Source organism: Pocillopora verrucosa, chromosome 4 (assembly GCF_036669915.1).
Source record: "Pocillopora verrucosa isolate sample1 chromosome 4, ASM3666991v2, whole genome shotgun sequence".
Lineage (NCBI taxonomy): Eukaryota > Metazoa > Cnidaria > Anthozoa > Scleractinia > Pocilloporidae > Pocillopora > Pocillopora verrucosa.
The window spans coordinates 3,472,428-3,499,988 of record NC_089315.1 but is presented as its reverse complement, the minus strand read 5'-3'; the positions used below and the strand labels follow the sequence as shown (position 1 = coordinate 3,499,988).

The following is a 27,561-nucleotide window of genomic DNA, read 5'->3' as shown; positions in this document are numbered from 1 at the left end:
AACACACACAATCGATCACAAAATACCTGTATGTGAGTTAATTCGACATTTTCGTTCTTTTCCGCGTTAATACTCTTTCCGTTCGTAAAAATGTAGACATCACTTACAATGTTTCAATTAATCCACCCACCCCCAAAAAATTGACTCTTGTATGCATAGCATGCCTATGTTTCAATAATGTATCATGCAAAAGCTTAGAAATTCAACCTTGCTTTATCACAAGAAGAAAAACCCTATCAAACAGAAAATTAGTAGAAAGATAATTCTTTAGCTGTTGTAATAACTAACTAAACTCAAACCTCAAAAGGATTGATAATTCCTTATATTTATTTTGATAACGTCACGTGACAGCATTAAAATCAAACAAAAACTTTTGTTACACGACACTTTTGCATTTACTCTGTAACCTTAAAATCTTTCATCGTTGCATTTACAACGCACACAACGCAGTCTGGTTTTTTGTGAAAGGGATATAGTGCCTCAGCTGTCTCTCTACCTAAATTTTATTTGCTTAAAGTTCCAAGGCTTAATAATGAAGCTCCTGGTAAACTGAGCTTAAATATTTAGAGAAAGCGTGTCTTCTGTTAAAAAATGGTATTAACAGCTGTACAAAATATATACACTCTTAGGACTGCAGCCAACAACTTGTGGACTTTTGCTTGGCGTATACGTGACCAATTAGTCTTTTGCTAGATTCAGTTGTGTCTTCGTTTGGATGTAAAACAACAAAAAAGTTTTTTTAAAGATTTTTCTAGTCTTGTTTTATCGCAAATATCCCAGATACCTCCTAAATTACTTACTAGAAAAACTAATGCGAGCAGACAATATTTAACAGTATATCACTCAGAGACAGTCAGCTGTATTAAGCACCAATATGAGTTGTCTCCAGGCGTTTTTCCTTTCATAAATAGTCGCCTTCCATCTTACAGCGGATTTAACCAAGCGATTCCCTTTTTCAGTGAAGATTTTACGATTTCACGAATCTCCCGATATCTCCAGCAATAAACCACAGGATTCAATGAAGAATTTAGAAGTACGAGAAATCCTGAGACATGATTGACGGCCAGAAACGATAAACGAAAATCACTTGCTCTCAGCAGAATTATACAACAAATATTTGGAAAAAAACACATTAGAAAAAAGATGTGAACAAACATGGCGCTAATGGTCGACTTTCTTTGTCGAAGAACCAAGTTTTCTTGATTATTTTGCTGTTGCGCCAGCGTCTGGATTTGTATTTGATTCCTATGATATTTTACAACTTTATAAATACGGACATAGCCCGTGGTTGTGACGAGGAGTCCAATAAATTCAACGGTCACAACTACAATGTTATTTTGGTTAGGAAAATAAATGTATACAAAGGCCGCCAAAAAACTTGACATCCATAAAAGTGCTAACAGAACAGCAATGCATTTGGAAGTAACAAGTTCTTGATACCGAAGATGGAGAAAGATGGCTAAAACCCTGTCGACGGCAATAATGGTGACTGTGAGGAAGGATGCACAAGTGAGGAGGAAAATAAAGAAATAAGACACAGAGAAAATCGTTGGACATAAAAATTCAAAGCTGTTGCTCCCACTAGTTGACAGATCCAACATTATCGCCATGATAATTCCGAACATTAATTGCGCTATCAGCCCAACGGCAAGATCGGAGACCGCAAGATTAAGGAAGAGCTTCTTTACATTAACAGGTATCGTGGAAGCTTTCCACAGAGCGCGAATAACAAGTAGGTTTCCAATTGTTGCAATAATCGAAAACGTCAAGTTCAAAACACAGGCTATCAAAGTTAGATTCTCTTGAAACTGGACTAGGATTGCATTTTCCTTCAATTTCCGAAGACACAGCGTGGCCGCCATATCAGCTTACGGTTTTGTGTACTTGCGCGGTTTAGAGTCGTGGCCCAAATGACCAAAACTAAAAACATTAAATATGTTTATTCATAGGTTGGATAACTTGTCAGGAAAGAAATTACTCTTTCATGATTAAGTAATGAATTTGAAATTTCAAAGGCATAATTTCAACAAGTCACAATTGTACATTGGGCAGGGGAATAGGCTAAAAAAAAAATTTTAGAAATGACACTCGCTATAATTGGCTATTAAAACTACAATTCTTTACAACCTTCCTATTGAAGGTTATTCGATTGAGGAAAAATAAATACTATGAAAACAGCGAGGTTTATAATCTTTTATTTTTACTAGGCTTCACTGGAAACCGAAGCAACGATAATAAAGGTAGTCTTACAAAGGAATTTACATTTTCATTAAAATCTCTTGTTTTCTAAAAAAGCAATAATAACAAAGTGATTACCCTGTCTTCTGTCCTAAAAATAACAAAGCAGCAAGTCAGTTAGCATAGAGCTAGTTAGCCTTTGGTCTAGACTGAATGGAGAATAAAACTGTCCTCAGCTACAGAAACAGTTGCTTTAGAGGAAGCCAATAAGTGGGAAAAGTACCTCAGGAAATTCTTAAGACGTTTATTCATAAATATATGCTCTCAGTTCTTTGCGTAAACATTAGCCCTCGCCATTAGAAAATAAAACTTTCTCCCGGGCAAACCACTTATTATTGCCTGAATCAAATATGATTAACGTGCAAGTTCTTTCACAACCAACCTTTTTAAGGTACCGCTTATTGTTCATCACCGTGCGGGGGCCAGGGGGATGGGGGGAGGGGAGGGGAGGGGAAGTTTTTTAGTTGTGTTACGTAAAAATTTACCTGATCTCCCATAAGACTCTGTGATTCCACCTCATGGGTGGTCAATTTTCTACACGTCTAATCCCCCCTCCGGTTCCCCCTTGAACACCATTTGACCTCCCTTAAATCCTCCAACGTCCCCTCCCCGTTCCTCGCCAAGTGAAAAATAATGACTGGTCGTTGGGTAAACCTTCATGAACTCAGATATAATAAAATTCTAACATGTAAAACTGTAACAATTCATAGAAAGAGGTATCTTTTCGTCTTGTCACGAGCGCAGGACAAAGAGAAATGTTCTAGGGAATCAAATCACAGACTTTCTGTAAGTCACACTCCGTAATAATCTTCGCACATTGAAATACTTGTCGTCCTTTCTAATAAAATTGTCTCACTTTACAAAAAAAATCTCGCACTTTGCGTTTGAAAAATTTCGTACTTTGCGATAAAATTGCCGCACTTTGTAATCATTGTTTATGACTGGAATGACAGCTATCATTGGGTTTGCTTGCCCTCCGCTCATCTGCTGTCGAAACTGTTTAAAGTGAGATGAGCACTTAATACAGGTTGACCGGCAAATGACTCGCGTGATTACGTGCGTAATATTTTTCCTCATAGTCTAAAGAAGAAAGATAATTTACAATGCGTTGACGACACTTGAACGGAAACTTGATTGCGGAAGATGAACATGGATTAAATTTGACTGGTGGGATTATTCTTAAGTTTTTTGAGAAGTTCCGCTTCTACACGTGGGAGACGACAGAAACAGGCCGTTTGGACTCAAAAAGGGTGACCACGACTGCTTGATAGAGGTACCCGCATAACAGAGGTGGAAATTACAGGAAGAGGCGGAAAAAAATTTCGGGACTTTGACCACCCACCGCATAATACACGGTGACCGCTTAATACGATACTACTTAAAACAGGTTGGACTGTGTTCTAAGTTTATGAATATCACAATGCGATAAGTGATGTTTTGATGTGATGTTAGAGTGCGACAGTTTATTTAATTGCTAAGTGCCAGCGATTGTCTGTTATTTTTGTGCGGCAGCTTTTATATTACAAAGTCCGACAGGTATAATATTACTATTTTTGTTAATAGAAAAAACTTACTTGGGATTATAGTCAAGAGGAAATAATAATTTTACTTTCTCTTTCTACAACGTGTTTGTATTTTCAATAACAAAACAATATCCAATTACGCGTCTTTCAGCAGGCCACACGCTCACAGTCCCCACAGAAGTTGGATTTGAAGTTTTGGCTTATTTCGGGAGACCATTGACACCATTTTATTGTATCGAATCTTGAATGAGATATAATCTTGAATCGTGAAAAAACGAGTGAGAGATTTGAGGCCTATACGATTATCATGGCTGCTAAGTTCTGTTCGCAGAAGTTGGAAGAATATAAAAACCTTGTCGTTTATCATGGCGCATTCATGACAACAATTTGTATTTTAAATGTAACATTTTCCATTGTGACAGTTATCGCTAACATCTTTGTTATCCGTGCCTTGTGGAAAGCTTCGTCGATTCCTGGCAATTTAAGGAGATTATTCATGAGTCTCGCTGTCTCTGATTTCTGTGTTGCTTTGATTCCTCAACTCACATTTGGTATTGTCGTCGCAGTGATGTTAAAGAGGGCAGGAAGTGGAAACTACGACTTCGGCTTCTTCTGCCCGACAATTTTATCAATTCGACACTTCTTTATCGTTCTTCTCATTGCTGCATCTTTCTTCACCGTAACAGCCATTGCTACAGACAGACTTCTAGCCATTTGTCTCCATCTCCGATATCAAGAACTGGTCACGTCAACACGAGTTTCCATTGCCTTAATTTGCTTATGGTTTTCAAGTAGCATCGCTGCCTCTATATTTGTTGCATTTCCGGGAAAAGGAATCATCCTCATTGTGATTGCATTTGTTGGATTTACCATGACAACTATAGCTTACTGTCGTATTTACAAAGTTGTACGGTATCACCGTATCCAAATATATGCTTGCCAAAACAGACCAGCAGATGCCACTCGTGGTAGTCATGTTACAATGGTGACCTTTCTTCGAGAGGCAAAATCTGCCATTAATTCTTTCTTTGTTTATGTTATTTTCGTCGTGTGTTACGTTCCCTATTTATGCACTATATTTATGTTGATCACAGACAGATTTCGACTTTCGTTTTTAGTAGCTAATTATACATCCTTTTTCTTGATGCTTTTAAACTCTTTTTTAAACCCACTTGTTTATTGCTGGAGATATCGCGAAGTCCGTCAAATTGTAATAAGGATGGTAAAGAAGATGTTTTGCCGCTAACCAACATAGTGGCAGCTAACCTCCAAAAATAACAAAAATATATGAAGGATACGCAAAGTTGAAAAGAATGGCAGTTATATGTTTTTTCTTTGTCACAATGAGTAATTAAATGCAAGAGGTTACAAACCACAGTTTATGGTCACTTGGTAAAATATTTGTTCATTCACATTATCCTATGAAACCTCAGTATTATATAAAATTTAAAATTGGTGACGTGTTTTTAAATAAATAGGAAGTCTAATTGTAGTTTAATTATCTTTATCGAGGTAACGCGCTAAAACTCAGGGATTCTTTTAGTTTTTCCAGCTGACTATAAATCATTCTCTTTGAAAATCTATATGTCTTGATTTCTTTAGCGTTGTTTCCAGGCTGTTCCAGTTTTTCATGAATCTGACTAGAAAAGTGTGCCCCCCTTTTGTCGAGTGTTGAAAGATAGCTAGGCAATAGGGACTTAGTTTACTGAAACATGTGATTCTAACGTGAACATCAAAGTTAAGTTGAAGTAAAGATTTCAGGTATCAGTAGCCTCTTAGATAAAGATCTTAAGCTTCTTGATGGTCTGTGGTGTTACAACATTTCTGTTATGTAAAAAAAAAATGCGAATCCATAAAAGGGTAATAAGTTCCAGCCAAAGAAAATCATTTTCCTTAATTTTCTCTTGGCTCCTTTCCATGTACCAGGGTCTCGATGGGGTGTTTGCATCGACGGCTTACGGTTGATATTTTGGCCGTTTTACCACTGAAAAAAATTCTACAGTTAATTTTTTTCCACCAACGGTAAAAATGTGCTAAATTTTACGGCTAATTTTTTTGCCGTTTTACAGCAACTGGTTAACCCCATCGAGACCCTCATCTTTAGAAAGGCCTTCAAGATAAACCAAAAAGACTTTTGTTAGACTGATGGCTGCCAAGTTTTGCATATGCCAGTTATGTGCATTAATTTTATCTACTTGTTTTCCTCTTCAACCAAAAGGATCTTTCTACCGCCAAAATTTTGCGCTGCAAACGCTCAGCTGAAAGTGAAGAGAGACCAAAGAAAAACAAATAAATCCGAAATACCCCGTTTATCATAATTTTGAGGTTTTCTATGATTTAAAGTCGAAGGTGAAATGTTTCTTGCCCCGAACACCACGATTTGCAAAATATGCAAAGCTTAAGTAACCATCGATTGAATCAACCATTTGCGTCAAAGGCATTGATAATGAATTGACAGTACTTGATTACTGATCCGAACACAAGCTGTGCGTTTGGCTATTATTTCAAAGTAAGTTGAAAGCTTTTTGCGGGTATCTAATTCTTTTGGGCTGCGAACAGAGTGCACTCATCCACGAGAACCATGGATTAATTAACGATGTGCACACTTACGATTATTTACCGGGTATTTTCAGATCAACTAAGATCAACTTCTACTTTGCCTCAAGCCTTGTTAAAACATTAATGAAAGGATTTCTGATCCGGAAAATGTGCCTTAACTATGGCGTAACATACCGTTCAAAATTCAGTCTGTATGCCGTAACATACCGTTCAAAATTCAGTCTGGGTATTTTCCCTATCGAAAAATTAATTTTCGTGTCGGAAATCAATTAACAGGGTCCGTTATTGTTTGCCTTTTTCAGACCTCCTCATTGTCTGCTATTTCCCGTGTCTGATATTATTTTCAGAGCCTGATATTATTTCCCATGTCTGTATTTACTATCTAAATGGATTTCGACTTATCACCGTGCTTTATATTAATGCTCGAGTCCTTAAATTATTCGTTACAATCGTCGAGTCCGTAATTTGTCTCATTGCCGGAGCCTGATAATTTTCTCAATCGCCGACTCTGATAACCGCAGAGTACTCTCCTACCCAGACTTCTCACGGTACAAGGTTAGGATAGTTTTAGATAGGTAATAAAAACTGTATATCAATAAAAAAGACTGCAGTTAGTCTTCTCCTTTAACTTCGTGTATATTGTACAATTAAAAAATGTACCATTAGCATAAGGGTATTGATTAAGACCAAATTAAGGAAGCATTTCTCTACTTCCTCGCAATAAATGAACAAAGCCCTGTTTTGGTATTCATGGCGATTTTGGCAAAATTTTGACACTATCATCACAGTTTGTTAAGTTATCGTACAATATCTGACGGATTCTCCAAATGAAAGTATCTCTGGAAAAGTTATAACAAACTTTTCATGAATGTTTTAACGCTACAACATACGACAATAATCAGCTCGTGCTTTAATAACATGCTAGTAGAACCGGAAAGCCACCTTATAGAGAAAATCAGCAACATTTGAGGGAAAAAGAAAGTTTACAGTGGTAGATATTTTTTCGTAAAGGGAAGTTTAAGAGCAAGGAAACTTGTAAAGTAAGATGAAACCAAACCAAAAGATTCCACAGCCATTCTGCCACAACAATTTATTATTCACTAAATGTTGTGCACATGACTAATCACATCCGATTAAAAACAAAAAACTTGATCTTCTTGCATTAAATGTATGAGAAAAAGGTAAATAAAAGCTTTTTAAAACGATGCTAATATAAAACCGAAAGGAACTAAATTGAAAAATGCGAACGGATCGGGGAAACGCCCAAAAAAGAATGAAATTATCTGTTACGCCACAGCTATGGTCTTGTCTATCTTATTTATAAGTTTAATACGTTGTAATAAGTTGTATACGACGTATAATTGTGGCCAGCGTCACATCGGCTATCGTGATAACAAACTTTGCATGATCGCTTCTGAATTGATAAAAACTACTCCATCTTGTTCGAATTTGGCAGCTACTCGAAGCCAGTTATTTTCCATCCTTCTCCGCGGATTTCTGGAAGTGTGAAATACGAAAAGTCCCGGAGTTTTTTTCGCTGATGTTTTCTTTCTCGCGCGTCAGACTTTGCCAAAAAGGAAGGCTGTTCGTGATCTACATATTGAAGGGAAGTATAACTTTAATTGATACATGCGATATTTATGTCATCGCCAAAATTTGCATACTATAGCGTGTTAAAATTGCTGTATTAGGTAATGAATTCAGAACTGTTCAAGTTTTCAAGACAGCTTTGAGTTTTATTTACCAGTGTCCTTACAACACACTCACGACCATGAACCCAATGACAGTCAGAAATCATACATCTAGGACATTTGTTGAACTAAGATCTCCAGTGGCTTAAATTTGTTTGATTCTCTGCGAAACTAAAACATATAGTTTTGGATTTGATAACCTGCCAAGTTAGTAAAACGCTGGTTTGATGCAGTCGAAAGTGAAATTATCATAAGAATAAAAATAGAGTTCAGGGCAAGAAAACGGTCATTGATGTCCCGATCCATATCTCAAATATTTGTGTTTTCCATGACCGATCATTTACAGTTGTGAACTTCCTCTAAGCATAACAGACGTTCTTCCTCCCACCTGCAAGCTGGACACATGTGTACGATTGTCATTGTCACCCAGTGGATGGAAACAAATACTGCATGATATTAAATTTTTTAATCACTTGCTGTAGGACAAGAGTAGCTTATGTACGGAGCCCAGAAGTATATATTAAATTTGTTTGTTTGTTTTCTTTTTACGAAATTTTCGTTTCGTATTCACTATCATCATGGCTGCCGAGTTCTGCATTCAGAAAGTGGAAGAATACAGAAAGCTCATTCGTCATAATGAGACATTCATGTTGGTTTTTTGTGTTTTAAACTTAATATTTCCACTTGTGGGAGTTCTTGGGAATCTCCTTGTTATCCGTGCCTTGTGGAAATCATCGTCGATTCCAGCCAATTTAAGAAAGTTATTCTTGAGTCTCGCTGTCTCTGATCTCGCTGTTGGTTTGCTGGCTCAATTAATGTTCGGTGTAATTAACGCAGTTATGTTAAAGATGGCGGAATATGGAAATTATGACATCAGTTTCCTCTGTCCAACGATTTCAAACACACGTTTTTTCTTGTTACTTTTCCTAACTTCTGCGTCGTTTTTGACAATATCCGGCATTGCAGTGGATAGACTTCTCGCCATTTCTCTCCATCTCCGATATCAGGAGCTAGTAACTTCAAGAAAGATTGTTTTGGCTTTGGCCGCGTCATGGTTGGCTAGTACTGTCACAGCTTCTATATTTGTCGTCCTTCCTGAAAAAAATACTCTTGTTGTCATCGTTGTAGGTTTTGTTGGATTTGTCGTAACAACAGCGGCGTACATACGCATTTATAAAGTTGTGAGGTATCATCAGGCTCAATTGCAGGCTCAGAGAGGAAGGTCAGAAGTTAATTCAATAGCCTTTCTCCGAGAAGGAAAGTCGGCCCTGAATACTTTATACGTCTATATAGTTTACTTCGTTTGTTATTTCCCCTATTTGTGTACTTTAGCCATTTTGACAACAGATAGTCTCAATATGTCATTTATACTCGCGAACCATGTTTCGTTTTTCTTGATTCTTCTGAACTCTTCATTAAACCCTTTGGTTTACTGCTGGCGATATCGGGAGATTCGGGAAAGTGTTATAAGAATGGTAAAGAAACTATTTTGCTTTCCAGCAACTGAACATTAAAGGATGGAATTGAAGACGATAAGCTAACAGGATAAGACTTTCAGAGCGCCATATTTCCTCCATTCCCTCTCATCATCCTTTTATTAATATATTCTCTACTGATTGTCTTACTCATTTGGAAATTTATTTAACTTTACCAATTTTTTTTGTTCCAAATTTGTTAAAGAAGTCATGTCTTGACTGCCACTTCCAACCGCATCTTTTTCATTTTGCGAATATTTGTGTCCTATTTAAACCTGAAATTATGTATTGTTAGTTATTCTGTATTAGTTGTAAAACTACTGAAATAAACGAGAATAGATTAGAATAATAATCGTTGTTTGGCAAAGTTTATCGCGTTTTGTAGCTTCCGTGCGTTTGAAGACCATGTTCGGAAACTCACGAAAAATTCGCGACGATCAACTAATGGTAGTGAAGGAGGAGAGGGGGGGGTGTGGTGCGGGGGGGGTGTGGGTAGGTGACACCTTCAACAATGCTAACCATTCTGGTTCAAACATTCTTTACTGTTTTCTTTTTTCAATGGTAAAAATGAAGTGTAGTTTATTGACAATTTATTGCAGCTTGAATTTTCTATCTACCCTTAAGTTTTTTTCTTCTTTCGTTTCTTCTTCCCTTCTTTTCCTATCGGACTAGATTCAGCCCCAACACCGGTGGTTTTTGTTTCGTCTTTTAGATGCCCATTTGCTTCTCGTTTTCTTCTCGAGTTATTCATTTTTGTTTCTTTTTCAGAAGACGACCTGAAAGTCAACATAATTTAAATTTTCTAATTTTACCTCTCAATAAATAAAGCGATGAGATGTTAAGAGAATCTATCAAGACTAAGTTTAATACTAGAAAGGTCGATTGCGCATGTTTATAATGGCAATTTTTATCTGATAGCTATCTGTGTAACCTTTAATTATTGTCATCATTCATCATTCAAACATTACACCGGTAACTTACCGTGACAAGTTGGAGAGGATTGCGTTACAAACACCCTTAACGTCTGGGGACTTTTTAGCTAACGCACTCCCCTGGATTCGCGTTACTCCTTCCTTGAGCTGATCTATCCGTAATACTGCTGCAGCCTAAAAGAAACGAGATACAATTTACCTCTAATCACAATATGAGAACTACACAACGAGCTACATGTGAAAGTCAACCTTCTCCATCCCCCAAGCCATCTTTCTTCCATTTTGATTCTTTATTATCGTTTATCTAGTTTACTGAACGAATATTCTGTATTCTCCTTCAAGTTACAAAGAGTTTCGCATGACACGCAATTGCTCGAAAAATCAAGATCCCCGATCCAGGTAAACAAAGAGGAAAGAGGAAAGAGGAAACTATTTTCACAATCGCTTCACAAATCAAGAAAACTCCAACAATGAATTTATCCAACTTTCACTTTGCCAAAACACCATGAACATCCTACCTCTTCCGTATTTTTTACTTCATTGATGAACTTTGTGGTGAGTTTAAGAATTTCTCGAAGATGTCTTATCTTCACATCTGAATCGGATTCAGCGACCTTGGTCATTACCTTGGAAAGAGAATAAAGTAGTTTTCGACAGTTGACATAAAATAACGCCAACTAATAGTGTTATGCATGCTGCCACCTCCACTATTAAATAAACTGCGCTTCTTCATACAATGTGACAATTCACTCTGAGTAAGATCACCGGCGATCAAACTTGGAACCACTCAGAGTTAATACTTTAAAACAGCACAAAAAGCAAAAAGTTTTCTTGGTAGTTTCTACCAGTAAATGGTTCGAACCGGGGAAAAACATGTGATTATGTAGTCTGATTGTCCGATTGATTATAGTCCTGAGCAGGATTGTTATCAGGTAGTAGTAACAAAAGTTTCGAAAGCAGTAAAGAAATTCATCATCAAATTCAAGCTACAATGAGTCCCTTGACTAAGATGATAACCTCCGCTCGGGTTGTCGAAAAGTCAGTCAAAGTTAACGACAACAGTTCTTCCCACAACAACTCTCCACTGGAAGATCAGACTATACGATGCAAGTTTGTTTGAAATTATGCTTTGGGAAAGTTGTTTTCCTTTTGAAATGTATACTATTCTTGTTTTTATCGTATTTTCTTTTCCTTGAACTTTTTCCATATTCTTGTTAGCTTCACAGATGATGAAAAATGACAGGTACTTACTGAGTTCAAAGTCGTTTGTATAGATGGAGCGAGATTTCTTATAAGAGTGGAATGGTCTGGAGTCTAAAAAGGAAAAAATAAACGAAGAAAAATAAGGCAAGGAAAAGAAAAGTAGCAACAAACGACAAATGAGTCAACAAATATCACCCGTGATTTTCTCTCTACTAACCTTTTGCGACATCAACTGTAAGAGCATCAAACATGCTTGACTCTGAAACGTAAAGCATTAAAAGGCAATACCGATAAAGCAAGCTCGTTCTGAGATAAATATTAGTTCAAATGAGGCATTTTACAAAACAACTTATTTACCGCTTAGTTGTACGATCTGCATAATAAGCAACAAAGGCTAAACACGAGGAATACAACAGCTTATATTTGATATTATTAGGTATCTACCTTTCTGAAATTGTTAACTGCAGTTTCAAGGTACTCCACTAAATCTGCTGCTAAATGCCATCCAAGATGCTGAAATCGAGTAGGAAACAGAAGATTCTTAGTATTTCTGATGAAAGAGTTACAAAAAATAATAGTACAAAATGCAGTATTCCAACCCATTCTACAACCATGGACAAAGTAAGGTCTGCATTTAGAGTGATTCAATCATTCAATAAAAAAAGTACTAGTTAGCTACCAGTTAGTTCAATTCTTCAAACTTTGCTTTCCAGACATTACGGCACAGGTCATTTGGCGGCGTCAAGAAAAAAAGCAAAAAAGCAAAGAAAATCTTGGAGCGAAAGATGTCTGCCTTTTCTCAAGTTTTGTAGATTGGTGTCTGCCGTAAAGCATAGGAAGTTTATAAATCCTAGTTTTGCTAATTCTTGCATCTCACCGGGAATCGCTTTATCAGTTCTGTGAACAGCACTGGATGAAGGTGTGTACTCCTACAGAATGAAAACGCAGAATGTAAATTGGAAACTATAGTTAAATAAGCTCAGAAGCAAATCTGACCCGTTTAGCGTCAAACATAAAGATTATCGTTGTTTTCGTAGTACAACTTAAGAGATCTAGACAAAAGAGTACTTAAAAATAAGAGTGAAGCTTCACTGGCGAAGTTTGGAACTACATGCGCTGGAAAACAGAAGTTACCCCCTATGAGTCCTCGTTAACGAAGTCAGACCCCTAAAATTACCAATGCGTATACACTACGCACCTCTTTAACATGAAGTCTTCCAGAGCTTTCTTAAATGCCGCTGTCACCCTTTTAGTGTTCAACAAGCACAGCTGTAGGGAGGAAATGGTAAAGAGTACCTCAAAACAACACTTGTCCTACTCGACCACGATACAAACCCCTTGTTTAATTAAGAGCGCTTTCTGATTGGGTATCGGGGTAATCACTACGGCTGCTTAGAAGAAAGAAAAATATCCCTGAGAGCCAATGAAGAGCCAACTATCAAAAGCGCGCGAAAACGCCGGTGATCAAGTCGTGAATGGTTAAGTTTTGCATTTGATCGTTTGGGAGAGTGGCGCAAGTTGTTTTGGACCAATTATAAAACGAAGTAAAGCAAAACCAATGCAACCCTGGAGTTATTCGGAAACTATTGAAAACTTTTGTGTCACAGTATGGTAGGCTTTAAAATGATTATGGAAGGAAACGATTTTACGGTCTTCAAGACATACAAACATACGTTTTTAATCTTCAAGAAGCATAGGCTGAATGGAGCACTAAAACAACAACAGCAACACTACATGACTTCTCATTTCTTTTACTTACTTTCGCCGTTTCTTCGTGACAACTTTCCTCTTTTTTCTTCATTCCAACTGCGACAGACTGCTTCGTCTGCGAGCCTCTCAATACACGAACCTAAACAAAAACAATTGAACATAGGATCGTAAAAGGCAAGACTTCGAAATGTGTGCTTATGTCGTATATTGTTCTTTTAACTTTCAATTCATAAATAGATAAATAAAAGTTGTAAAAAACATCGATAGACACTTCTTACCAAATATAAACAACCACGCGTTATCAGTGAGACAATCGCCATCGAGGGAGCTATAAAGATAAAATCATTAAAATTTGCACAATAAGCTCATACAAGTCCCCATTTAGCTCAACTATTTCATTTTGGTTTCAATACATTCCCTTCTAGACAAGTGACGAGAATAGAAAACGTAACAACTTAGGGCTGTATTCTTGATAAAATGTCTGGAAAAAATGTCAGGAAGCACAAAAGCGGCAAAAATGTTAAATAGAAATCGAGTAAATTGTAAATGCCTCACCCATCATTGCTTTCTGAATCAGATGTTCAAGCTTTTTGTGAACGTCTTTGGCGTTGATAGCCGAGATCGGTGGAAGCTATAAAACAAAAATGCATCAAATGATTTCGGCATCTGCAGTGTTACATATGGGAAGTAGCTTTGAACCACAGAAAAATCACAAGTACATTAGAAAACTGAAATGAACTACCATGTCGTTCATGATTATTTATCTTATTCCAATATCAAACTAGTAACGCTACTTCGCGAAGATGACCCAGTGTAGTTTCAGGCAAACTGGAATTTCTCGTTTCTCTGATTTTTTTTTAATCTTTCTTTTTTCATCACTTCCTCTGATCGCATCTTTAGTCGACTGGTAAAATAACCCAATTCAAATAAAAAGAGCATAAGTTTTCGAGAGCTTTTTTAATTTTCATAGCTATTCCGTAAGAATGTAGGAAAAAGTTTAGAACGTCGTCATCAAAAATTCCCGCTCGTCCGAGAATTATATTTATTAAATGGGTAAAAAAAAATTTTCCTTCTTTACAAACTTACAAACATGTTACATTAGGATCCTACATGTTTGAAAAATGTAACTGTAATTATTTTAACCTTCTGTGAGTTTCCGCTATCACCTAAATATTTACCTCTTTTGCGGTGCATAACTTGTTTTGAAAGAGTGCTTGAGCCTTTTCGCCTAATGTATGGAAATCCTTAGAGTTCAGTGCAGACCAAGTCACATTCAACAGAGGAATAATCAACTCCTACAAGGAAATACATCGTAAAACATCAACGTGATTTCATGCGTTCCACACAGATAACTCAGTAAAACGTCCCGTCTCCGAAAGGAAGATTATGAGCTAAAATATCCTAAGAAAACCATCATGCACACGTTACAAGAATTAATCGTGAATTAAATAGAAAAAGAGGGATGTGAATAGTTGATGAATTTTCCTGAATGTTTAGCCACAGAAAAATACACTCAAGAGATCTAGTTACAAAATCTGCGGAAATTGAGGCCACTCGCTTCCTTCATATTATGGATGAGCACCACGATAGCTATCCGTGCAATAAGGAAACCTTCAAGAACCTTCACGTTCAGTATTGCACAAAGAGCTTCAAATTGACAAGATGTTTGGGGTGTACGTAACACATAAGAAGTTCGGAATTTTTTCAAACTCTTAAAACTGCTTGAAAAATACTCGTAATGTCACTTTAAAATTGTCTTAATATAGTACACTTATTCGGGGAAAAAACGGCATTCCAGTAGAGGGAAAGTTTTAAGTTCTACTTACGAGTATCAGTGGATTGGAGGCTTGTTTCTTGATGAGTATCTCTATAATATCTAGCACCCTTGAAAAGAGTATAAAACGAAATAAACAAGTTTATCCAAACCTGATAAACCTAAAGAAAGATTAAGTACAATGTAAAAGAAAACGGATCTCTAAAGACCGAACTTTACCTCAGTTTAAAATGGAGAATGATCTTCCTGGCATCTGCTCAAAATCCAAAAATAAAAATAGAAGCGAGATTAGGTGCCAAACAACTATAAGAGAGGAGTAAGCCACGAAACTCACCTCTTCCACGCTAAAATATTTGGTGTAAATTAAGGGTTAACTTAATTTGTTCCTATAACACTCTAAAGGAACAAAACTCTGAGCTTTCGACTCCGCTAGAATCTTGTTCTCCGCGAAATGATTAGTTCAATCGACAGAAGTGACTTAGTCTTGTGACCTGACCGGACTAATTCTTTCTTTCCCCCGTCTCTCATTAAGGCCGGTTAAGTATTAAGATGAGGAGGTAAGTGACCTATGTATGGCAAAAGCTAGTAGTATTTACTAAAATTTAAAAAGGTACGGCCCTTAAAAAGAATAGGTAACTTCTCATAATGATTTAATAGACATTAAGAAGACTCTTTAATCAAACAATGGGTTAAAGGATAAACGCGCGAGCATTTAAAACATTTTAAATGGCATGGCCCACCAAGCAGTAAGCGACTTGGACACAAAACGTCACCTTTCTTTTTGTTTATGTCCCTTTTGGCCTGCAACTGAGATTTGAAAACAGCGGCGAGAGCGCCATCGAGTCTCATCATCGCTTCATCGTCTAAGTCTTCATCACTGCTACTTCCCTACAAAGAAAAATTACCATTTCCATCTTAGGCAACTACGTGTATACAGGGATACTCTCCGTGTGGATCACATCGGGGAAAATTCTCTAAATTTTCTGCGGTACTGAAATACAGCGACAACATTCCGAAAATATCAGTTTGTATCAATAGTAGCCTCGGAGTCAAAACCTCAGAATCCTGTTTCCAGCTAAACACTACTGCGGGGAAAACTATTGCACGTAATACAGTTAAAGGTGAAAAAGTATCTAATTTCTTTTACTCTTTCTCGCGATTAAATCCAAAGGATCTAAGTGTCGAAATTCAAGCCGCCAACTTCTGAGCTGGTGACTAAAGCACGAGTACACCCTATGCGAGTATTGGGAGCCAGTTGGCGAGACAATATTACATAAACAAGGACTGTTTACACACTATCAATACAGCATTCTTTCTCGCGATTCTGTCATAACAAACCTCCTTGTCCACGTCCACCATGGCTGGGCCGAGGGCAGCTTGTACTTCAGCTCTAAAAGCTTCGTCCACTGCACCAACATTTTCCTCTTCCTCATCTGAGCTGCTAACACCCTCGTCATCATCGTCATCGCCACTTTCACCTTTACCATTTACGCCATTTGATTCTTCCTAAAACAGCGCAGTGAATTTCAACACAAGATAAAACACCACACTTTCTCGTCGTTCATGTGATCATCGTCTTATTTGCTTTTAAAGCAATTTTCAATTGAAAGTTGAAGTAATCTGAGGTTGCATTGGTTTTCCTTTACTTCGCTCTGTGATTGGTCCAGGAAACTCGCGCCACTTTCTCAACCAATTGAATGATAATTTAAAACCAATCACGACCTGGTCGCCCGCGTTTTCCCAAATTGTTTGTTTTTACTTTGAGTTCTCATTGGCTCTTAAAGGTATTTTCGTTTCTTCTGATTGGCTGACGTGGTTACCTTGGTGTTAGCTTTACGACACTAAATGGAAAAGTGCTTTATAATTGCCGTACTTTTTTCTTTTGCTTGAATATTGTCTTTCTTGATTTATCTTCAAGCCGCCATCAAATTCTTATAAAGTGTGAAAATTAAGTAATTTCATATTTGGTCATGTCACCTTTTCTTTTTCTTCATCGTCCTCCATTTCTTCATCATCCTCTTCGATATCTGGAAAATAAAATACAAGTATATATAGTAGTTCTAAAATAAATAATTTACTACACTGACCAAAATTGAAACAGCTTCTGCTCGTTAGTTACTTTTGGAACTTTTGCCATACAGATAAATAATAAATAAGTTGGATCAGCACGCCAAAATTATTTCAGTTGTCAGCATTGCCACGCGTTTACCTTAAAGGAGAGGCCGAAAAGGGGAAGAAAATACAACGCAAGAATAAAATTATGAAATAATAAGTTTCATAATTTAATATGTACCCACCTGATTCATCGACAATCTCTAAACTTTCACCATTAATTCCTTTTCTAGTATCCAGGCTCTAAAGCAACAACAGTAACAAAATAGTTACATTAGAGCAACGATCATATTGAGATCAGTTCAACGTTTCACGCTTGTGATACAAGGGGATTATTTTCATAAGGTCTCCTCAAGAAAAATAAATACTGAAACAACTAAAGATGTTTATCGTCCTAACAAGAGCGTGAGACAAAGAAATATTCTGAGTCCTTCCCAGGAGAAATCGGAACCCAAACCTTCGGATTCCGCGCTCCAACGCTTTACCCCTGAGCTACAGAGAACTCCATGAGGAGCTAGGTCATAACTAGATTCATACGTGACACGTGTCCTACGAACTGATCAAGAAAGATGGTAAATTTTGAGCTGGGCCATCAAACAAAGAGAGAGGTAATTCGCCTCACGATGAATCACGATAGATATATTGTTTTCTCCCGGAAGCCTGGTGGTTTCTTGAGGTCTCCTCGTCTTACCATTGTAATGCTTCAAATTTATGGTTTTTTCTTTTTATTGTCAAAAGAGGCAAATAGATGATGATGACGACGAATCCTCAATACGAAGTACTCAATGAAGACTTAGAAAGTCCTACTGTACCTCTAAAATCATGTTTAGAGCATTCTGAGTCAAATGGGGAACAAGAAGGACAAAAACTTGATCAACAACATGGCGGAACAGACTTGAGGTTTTGGTCAACAGACTGAGTAACACTTCAGTCAGAACCTCTACCCAATGTGGCTCCTCTACAAAAACAAACATAAGGTCAGCAGAAATGTATACGTGGCATTGTGAGTACGGATGACATTTGTGAGAAATGGCAATTCTAGTTTTCTTTTCTCAACTTAATATAAAGTGAATAGCGAGATGTTTATTTCATGTGCTAACTATTATTTCATGCAAGTGAATTGTATCTTCATTGGCAGGGTGTATACTCAACTTTCTTCCAGCATCGAGCATTATCAAAAGTCAAATCAAATATTGCTAAATCCAGTCGTAGACTATTGTTCAACATGATGTTTTTTCAGGTATATGTGAAGGGAAAACCCCTCTATGAATAACCACTAAAGAAAGTCTCTCTATTTTAACGCATACAGTAAGATCGTTGGGCTTTCATACAGTTGTTGAGTTAGCGAAGTTCAAAAGAAGTCAAAACTATTCTCGCCAAAACATCTATAAGGCTGGCACAGTCCACAAAGTATTTAACATGCAATAGCAGTCACAAAACAAACACAATATTCACCATCACTCTTCTCCTCGTGTTTGGTCTTCTGTCTTTCGTAGCAAGCTTTTAGCTCCTATAATAACACCAAAAAATCTGAGACATTTAACCTTGCCAAAAGTGTCCGGATACTGTAAGAAATATGTGAGTTTCAAAACCATCAAAAAAATATACAGTTCTTAAATTAGTGCTACATGTATAAACAGAATTTCTTTAGATGCATGGGTGGTTTAGCGTAGATTCAGAAATGTACCTTTAAAATGTCCATGGCTTGTTCTGGTTCAGTAAATAAATTTAAAGCCATGTGCGTAAACAGCAGTTCAAAAACGTCATCCTCATGTCGAGGCTCTCCACTTTTCCTTCTCTGCGCGAGACAACATAAAAACTATCTAAGTGTACTATGTCGTTCCTAATGGACACCTTCTAACAAAACTAGAAAATCGAAACAAAGCAAAGCAAAACAAAATACTGAGTCAAAAAAGCAATTAGGTACCTTTTTGCGAATCTTTTCAATACTATGTACTGCTTTCTTGAAAGCTTTTTCTGCCTGTAAGAATATTTAAAAAATTAGCTTTGAAAGAAAACCCTTAACATTAGCCAATTATCGTCATCAACTCAGTTGATAATACCAGATTGTCTTGTTATACTTTCCCACCGACGTAGCCCCACAGTTTCCTTAAAAACTTAACCACTTTATTCATTTGTAAGAAAAAAACGAATTTAGCATCCTTCACAACTTGCTACAGAAACGGATTTGTCGAAAGAATGCGTTCATCGGAAAAAAGGCGACGCCATCGTAATTGGAGCATTAACTAAAGATTAAAAACATAGAAGCTATTTCTTGCATGAATAAAGAGAAGATATTTTTGTTTAACCATAGTTTTGTGGAACCTTATCTAGAAAAACAGAGTCACCACTATACCCGCTATAAAGCATAAACTTATCGGGAGTACTGTATGCCTAACTTGTATCAGGCGCTCTTTTTTTCAGGGGAGTGCCATCGTGTAGCAGCGCAACAGCCGGTGGGTGTGTTATCTCATGCATACAAACATAATAAATGATTTAGAGCAATACACTCGAGTGCGAGGACAATTTGGACGAGAATTCATAAACCAGACGTATACCTCTTCCGTCCACAAATCAGAGGCCACTTTGTATTCACCGTGCTCCAATAGTTCCTGTCCGAAACAGATGCACAGAGAAGGTAAACAATTAGCCTAAATTGAATCGAATGCTTTGAGAAAGAAACGACCAAATGTGAGTTTTTCAACGGTATCTTAAAGACCAAAGAACAATTTACGGTCGAGAGATCAGTAGTAGATACAACAACCTCAAGAATTTAAATGCGATAAAAGGTTACCACCACCTGCTTTGGGGAGGTATTTTTAGTGAAAGATGTCAGGAGAATTTGAAAGGGTTCATCAAATTGACAATAAATACATTGAATGATATGATAACGCCTGTCATGAGTGCTGTGGCAGTTACATTGATATCTAAACTTTAACAAAAAAACTCACACAAATGTACGACGCAGTTGACTGTAAGCCATGAAGAGTCTTAAAGGTATGACTAATCTGTACAGAATATTAGTCAGTACATGACTTTAATTACATGAAAATCATATATGTGAGCTGCGGTTTAAGAAATGAATTTGAAAGCGATCTTGGCAGTAATGAACACTACTTAAGCTAAGTGATAACCGACATAATGACCAGCTCCCAGTTGGCTTGTTAGCTCAGTTGGTAGAGTGCTGCACCGGTATAGCAGAGGTCATGGGTTCAAACCCCATACAGGCCTGAATTTATTTTTTTCAGGCCTTAATTTTCATTACTGCTTGTGTGGTGTCATTACTGTGAAGAACACTTTCAAATTCAATAGTCAGTACCTTGGCATGTTGCACAATATCATGGAGCTCAAACGATTTCATCTCTCTGCTAGATGATAAGTCTTTTAGTGCACTAACAAATCTCTGTTCACAAATCTGCCTCACTGAAGCTGGCAAAGTTTCCTGTTATATGTAGTACAAAGACAAACATGCATGTAAGCAATTTAGCTGTTTTCAATTTCAGCATCTAAAAATATAACAGTACCTGACCAATAACTTCAAAGTTTACAGTAAATTAAAAAACAATGAAATTTACAATGAGTTTTATCACATCAACAATCATGATAGTCTCCTTGAGAGAAAAATGCATCTGAAAGAGACTATCTTTTGCTGAAATGTGAGTTTCAAGCAAGTTTTACTTGTTTCAAAAAGCATTACGAGCATTTCTTAACGGATACAAATACTCTACATGAATAAGTTGTAATTCACTGTGAATATCAAAATAAATATACTAACTTTTTTATTCTTTCCAACTGTTTGAAAATATGCATGCTTAAGGAAGAAGAAAAGCACATCTTGTAACCAGTTCCCCTCATGTGCACCTGACTTCTTCTTGACCAACTGATAAAGCTGATTACAGTACAAAAGTAAGACAAAAGAGAAGTTATGTTTTACACTTTTTTCTTCAACTAATTAAGTTAAACGTGATATAGGGCATTGTAGTCTCGTATGTCTAGTTAAAGTCTTGTATAGCAATGACAATAATAATGATTAGATAATAATAATAAAACGTTATATTTTACACTGTAAATACATGGTGCAAACTTTAAATAACCAGATATAGAGACAGATCAAGAGGGGATTTATCGACAACACTAACTTGGTTTAAAACTGCAATCCTACTTGACTCTTCACTCTTTGTTAAGGACCTAGAAAGAAAGCAAATGTTACATAGTGGCCAAATAATTTAGAACACAAAGATGATACAGAGTGAATGAAAACTTCACAGCTATACAAGCTAGGGATTGCACATTGATTATCCAAGATAGACAGGCACACACAAAGATTCAAGGAAAGTTTGACTGACAAACAGACACACTGACAGACAGCTGATGCTCACATACATGTATGCATAAACAAACAAAGAAACACACACAGAGACAGGGAAACTTCTCCACAGTGGCCTCATTGAGGACATAGGAAAATGGCCCTTGTTGAGAGATGACTGTTATGGGAAGGTGTAAGTGCACATGTATGCATGAGCTCTTTTTTTTGGGAGGGGGCAAGAGGCTGTTGTGTAAAGGTGGCTGGTCAGTGTTCTGCAGCAACTCCGCTGGCCAGGATTTTCACTGGCTACTAACATGCTCATTACAGTATTATTGTACATAGTGTCAAGTATATATAAATTCATGAATAATTTTCACTGATCCTTACTCTGATTCTGTAGAATCTTCAAACTTTCCTTTCTCAAAAATATCAAGCAGCCATGCTACAAACATCTGTGGTCCTGATCCTTGAAGCTGTAAAAAAAATTAAAAAAAAAAACTTAGCAGAGATGAACAACCAATACATCATGATCAACATTCAAAACTGATCCCCATGGCAACAGCCACTTCCATCTCAAGCTGAAAATTAAAGAAAAGCAAAACAATCTGCTTAGTATAGCAGAATATCCTATTAATAAAGTCTATTAAAGTTAAAACTCACTGTTCCAAGTAAACTGTCCACAGTTCTTGTTTTAGTCAGCTTGTCAAAATGCATAATGCCATGTCTAAAAGAAAAACCCACGCGATTTGGATTAGTAGTTAACTGAAGGGTTTCTGTAAACAGATCTTACAAGCAGAGTGCCCCTTTATTGTCAGACTTAATCCCAGTTTCCACTCCTAAAAGTAACTTGGAGTATTGCATCTCCACATGAAGGGGGATGTTACTCTACATCAGATAGTGCCAGGTACCTATCCCAAGTTTTCCTCACTCTTCAACTTCTGGTATCCATTTTTTTATAATCATGACATTCAGAGGCACAGTGTAAACATACTGTGAGGGTAAATCTTTTTGTCCAAGACACAGCTCAAGGTTTCTTTCAAGGCTAACTTCCCTGTTTAATTATTTTACTTGCTAAAATTACAGCACTGTACCTTCCTAAAAGCTGTTTTAATACCACCACTGGAACTCCAGGATCTTTGTTTTGGTTCACTAAAGCAGGAAGACTTGAAGCCTACAGTAAGACAAACAGAATTCAGAATTGTGCAGTAAGCTACAAGACAGTATGCAAAAAAGGTAACATCTCATCTCATTTTCCCCATTGTGAAATAATAAATAATATGTATAGGGGCTGGATTTGTACTCAAACAGTTCTGATTCACAATAAATGCTCAGCCACCCTAAAAAAACCACAGATAAATAATTTACCTGTGGTTTTTTTAGGGTGGCTGAGGAGTAATTATTACTCCACAATATCATCCTGCAACTTTAATTTAAAATCTGACCAAAGTCCAGCATATTTTTGAGGATTATAAAATTTAATGCACATGTAATAATTATTGACTACATCTGTCCTCAAGATACACTGTAGAGTAATACAGACAACAGATGGGTGTCCTTTTCTATCCATCTCTTCCTTTACCTGTGAGGATGGGGTAGACTCAGGTCACCCACATTCATGAAATTGGATTTTATTGATAATTATTAAGACCTTAAAATAATCCTGAATGAATAACTCAAAAAGGCTTTCTTCAAGGGGGGGGGGGGGGGGGCTAATGTCACCCAAATAGGCTTTTTTACATTTATAATCTTGTACTTAAGATTTTTTTCATTGATGGGGGTCTAAAGTCGCCCAAGGAGCATTTGCTTACAAAATGAACAGCCTTCTTTTCATATTTATACTGTAACTTACAATGCCTGTACAATATACTGTAACTTAAAATGCCTGTACAATATACTGTAACTTACAATGCCTGTACAATATACTGTAACTTAAAATGCCTGTACAATATACTGTAACTTACAATGCCTTCAGTAACTTTGTATCATAGCAAACAGATCTTGCAGATCATCCAACACTGACAACCTTTAAGTTTCTTAATTGTGTAGTACACTGTAGATTTACATAGTTTTTATATACATGCAAGTTTTTTATTCACCAACTGTTTTGCTGCCTCATGGAGATAACTTTGTGATGATGACAGACTGTTTATAAAGCTCCTCATCATGTGAGCACCAAACACAACTGACACCTGAATAAAAGTACACTCAGACAAGGTTTACAAAATTGCAAAGTTAGGAGATTCTTGAAAAGGGTTAAATTTTCAAGTTCCATTTGCATGGCTAAGAATTTATCCCAGCCGTGGAAGCACAGAGCAGGAAACATCATTCCCTTGACAAGATACCAGTCCAACTTTCCAATACTTTGTCAGCTTAGCTTCCTCAGACATTTTGCAGCCTAATTCCTATTACCCTCCCCATCAAAGAGAATTAGCAATATGAGATTACTGTGTAATCCCTGCAAGGAATCAAAACAAAACAATTGCTCTAGCCAGGTTTTAAAATAGACTCAACCCTGAATCCAACACATTCACCCCCAGTCTGCCTTCACATGTTATATAGAGTCAACTACACAGTTTTAAATATTACACATGAAGCAACTGGTGTGGTTTTCAGTCTTGTGAGTTTCTTTTTCATCAGGAGTCAATAAATATGGTAACTTCTCACCTCCTTTTCACTGAGTTGAGGCAGTATTTTCTTGACTAGCTGAAAACCCAGAAACTTTCTATCATGTGTGGACTGAAACAAGCCATCTGTACAGAAACAGTGAAATCTTATGATTAAAAATGAACAGAAATGACTGTGAATAATACACATGTAACAAAAGAATTTGGCAACTCTGAATGACTTTGTTTGATCTTAAAATCATTTTCTTATACTATATGTTTACTAGCAATACACAGTGACTGTAAATGCTGTGGCTGAAAATCATCTCATATTAATTTCAAACAGATTATTGTAAAAATACAAGAAACAGTAACCTGAAATTCATATTAACTATTGTATAAATGAATGTAGTGATAAATTGTGTTCTACCTTCAACAACCGTATTCCAAAACATCTCAAAGTCACCAGGTGAATTCTTACATACTGCAAGGAAAATTTCATCCCAAACACAATGGACTCTTGGATGGGATGAGATGGAATCCTAAAACAAGTCACGGACAAAATGGTAAGCAACTGATTAATATAAATTAGTTTAATATATGTACATGTCTATGCATGTTACAATGCTTATGAATATGTAGCAATCATCTTTGCATGGTAATCATGAGTGGCAGCAAATTGTATTATAAAATAAAAATTTGGATCCTAAAAGTCTGGAGCACCATAATGTTCTCCAGCCTCAACCCTCAATTCTCGATCTTTGATGGTTTTGTGGATTGAGGGTTGAGTTTTGACTTGACACCATCAACTTACTTGTGAGCAGTATTGTGTACATCATTTTTCTGAGAAAAGATATCTTTGATAATTGTAGTAGTTGTCAAATTCAATTAACTAAGAGGAGATTATTCTGACATAGAACAGGAATAGGTCATAACATGATGATTTTGACAAGAGCACGTACCTGTAAGACAGTGTACATCTGCTTGTAATTTTGTGTATCAGCTACGAGTGGACTTTTCCATGCAACCTTTATCACTTTCTTATCCAAATGCTCCTGAGGCAAGGAAAGGATATTAACAGTTAAACAAATAATTAAAATGATTCCCTGTTTTTTTGTTTCTTACATTCAGTTTTATCATTTATAATGTAACAATGCATTGACAAAATAATTATTTGCACATGCAATTGACTCAAGAAACATAGGAACATACACAACATGACCTCTAGGAGATAAAGTAAAATGTCTTCGGGATATTCACACAAATAAAAACCAGCCTTGAGATTTTAAAAGTTGACAAGCGTTTGTCAATGATTAAGAGTCAGCTATATCATTTGCTACCAAATAAAGGTGCATTTTACAGTTAATGCCATTTCAATACATACCTCCCAGAATCTCTGAAGTGCTAGGGAAATAAGAAGTGTCTCAGGTGTAGCCTGTGTCCAGCCACTTTCAAAGATCTCCTTCACAGATGGATACACGCAATTTTTAAAAACATCCTCAGACACCTGGAACCAAATCATTAATCACTGTTTCATGTATGCAGAGTATGTCATGGTTCAGATTTTGTTTAGGTTTCATATTTTTATTCCCCTTTATCTTGAAATCATTGTTATACTCTCACACAGAAGAAAATGATTTCAAATTGAAAATTCTAAACCAAGAATCTTTCTTGAACCCCACTTCTTGACATATTTTGCAGTTGATCATAATTTCAGGTGAAATTGTTTCAAACTAGTTTTGATTTATTTTTTCTTTGCTTTACACCTATGATAATGTGCTTGGAAAAAAAGGAAAATACATTTCAAAATAATTTTAAATCAGATTGAGTCCCTTACACTCAGTTTCAACTAAAACATAAAATGTAATTACATGATCAAGTCTACCACATCTACACATAATGGACCACTCAAACATGTATATAGTATGATATCTACTGTGAGCAAATAATCATCAATCACATACACCTGTAGATCAACATCAAATGATTAATTACATATACTGCAACTGATATTAAAATAAACATGAAGTGACTGTAAAGTCTATCAATATTCTGGTTATATGGTCACAAATAACAACACACGTTAGTCAATATTCACCTCACCTAACAAAATTTCACAACATTAATATTCATAATTAACATATAGTCATGCAATTGTGCCGTTCTTTTCCCATGATGAACGCATTCTTAAAGATATGACACTACAGTGACTGATTTCTGTTTTATCACAAAAGGTTACACAGGTGTTACTCACCAAAGGAAATATGTCTACAATGACCTTGGCACAGAGCTCTTGTAAATAACTCTTCTTCTTGCTTAATTCAATAACTCTGGAAATGAGTGGGCTCAGCCAGTTTGAGTCAAGGGTCTAAAAGCAAAGAAAAATTGCAATCAAAACAATTCCTTTGGGTGACAATTCAAAGACTGCTGAGTTTGAAATTTTCCTCCCTCTTGTGAATGAAATCACCAGCATTTTAAAACAACCATTAGTAAATCTAAAATAGGCCAACTATTAGAACTAAAAACTATTCTGGTACAGATAACACTTACAGAGATTTTATCATGATCACATTGAGACCTCAACACAGACACCATGCCAAATAACTGCCCTATGTAACGGTCTTTTTCTTCCTGAAGCGAAAAACAACAAGTTATGTAAGTTCATACATGTAAATGGGAACAGCATCTTGATATGAAATGAAACAAGGTAAAAAAGAAATATCAAGAAAATTAGTTAAAAGTATGAAACAACCCATCTCAATCTCTTTAAATAATCTGTACCGTGGATATGGCGCTACCAGTGACCTCTAAATTTTCACCAATTAATTTGAGCACTCTTTCGGGGGACAGAGAAACAAACTTGGAGAGGACTTCTGTCAACACTGTTGCAAATCCTTGCCTAGCTCCCTTCCTCGAAGAAGCTAAACCTTTTACAAGCCGTTTTACACTGTATTCCAGCTCGTCACAACAAAAATTCTTGTCATCGTCGTTAGCATTATCCTCTACCTAACATTGTAAACAAAGACAGTTCTCGTGAGTTACGTGCATAAAATACAACAGCTGGGTAGCGTAACTTAAGGTGGATTTTTAGACCTTCTTCCTTCTGGAAAATTCATATCTCCGACGCGAAATATTACGCAAACATGAGTCTTACATCTACCACGATAAAGTGTCCTCACAAGTGAGAACATACAGTTTTTTTACCTCGACTTTTTCTTCGTGGTGCATTTGAGCTTCGTGTAAAGAATCTAACAGCTGTGAAGCTGCTTTCAGACGGGTAGTTTCGTCATTTGACGCAAGTTCCCAGAAACGCGAAATAATATTTTCTGAAGGCATCTTTCGGATTCCCAGTTTTAAGCTTTAAAAAGAGAGTTTCGGCATCACTCACACACGTGCAAGAACCGCCATTTTTTATTTGACCGACAAGAAACTGGG

General features: G+C 36.6%; 4 protein-coding genes across 4 annotated transcripts; 2 read left to right on the top strand and 2 right to left on the bottom strand.

Moving 5' to 3' along the window:
• Positions 1-923: 923 nt before the first annotated feature.
• Positions 924-1,862, bottom strand: LOC131783626 (adrenocorticotropic hormone receptor-like). Its single transcript, XM_059100383.2, has one exon. The coding sequence runs from the start codon at positions 1,860-1,862 to the stop codon at positions 924-926; it is 939 nt and encodes a 312-aa protein (XP_058956366.2).
• A 1,888-nt stretch (positions 1,863-3,750) lies between these two features.
• Positions 3,751-5,282, top strand: LOC131783625 (melanocortin receptor 4-like). The gene is made up of 2 exons (XM_066165751.1): positions 3,751-3,774; positions 3,913-5,282. Exon 2 carries the CDS (start codon positions 4,069-4,071, stop codon positions 5,005-5,007), a length of 939 nt encoding a protein of 312 aa, XP_066021848.1. The 5' UTR covers positions 3,751-3,774; positions 3,913-4,068; the 3' UTR covers positions 5,008-5,282.
• A 3,307-nt stretch (positions 5,283-8,589) lies between these two features.
• LOC131783623 (melanocyte-stimulating hormone receptor-like) lies at positions 8,590-9,565 on the top strand. The gene has a single exon (XM_059100381.2). The coding sequence runs from the start codon at positions 8,590-8,592 to the stop codon at positions 9,523-9,525; it is 936 nt and encodes a 311-aa protein (XP_058956364.2). The 3' UTR covers positions 9,526-9,565.
• Positions 9,566-10,013: 448 nt separating this feature from the next.
• Positions 10,014-27,538, bottom strand: LOC131783645 (uncharacterized). Its single transcript, XM_059100407.2, has 38 exons — positions 27,331-27,538; positions 26,908-27,132; positions 26,677-26,757; positions 26,381-26,494; positions 25,511-25,633; positions 25,089-25,181; positions 24,557-24,668; positions 24,188-24,273; positions 23,620-23,712; positions 22,615-22,694; positions 22,184-22,247; positions 21,911-21,996; positions 21,357-21,405; positions 20,993-21,106; positions 20,537-20,659; positions 19,776-19,829; positions 19,145-19,198; positions 18,905-19,015; positions 18,673-18,727; positions 18,030-18,175; positions 17,403-17,460; positions 17,083-17,132; positions 16,444-16,611; positions 15,879-15,993; positions 15,325-15,358; positions 15,158-15,215; positions 14,510-14,626; positions 13,887-13,962; positions 13,610-13,659; positions 13,381-13,470; positions 12,820-12,890; positions 12,499-12,550; positions 12,066-12,134; positions 11,839-11,880; positions 11,670-11,732; positions 10,937-11,044; positions 10,468-10,592; positions 10,014-10,262 (listed from the first exon to the last, which is right to left on the bottom strand). The coding sequence occupies exons 1-38, from the start codon at positions 27,460-27,462 to the stop codon at positions 10,106-10,108; spliced, it is 3,498 nt and encodes a 1,165-aa protein (XP_058956390.2). The 5' UTR covers positions 27,463-27,538; the 3' UTR covers positions 10,014-10,105.
• Between the last annotated feature and the right edge of the window lie 23 nt (positions 27,539-27,561).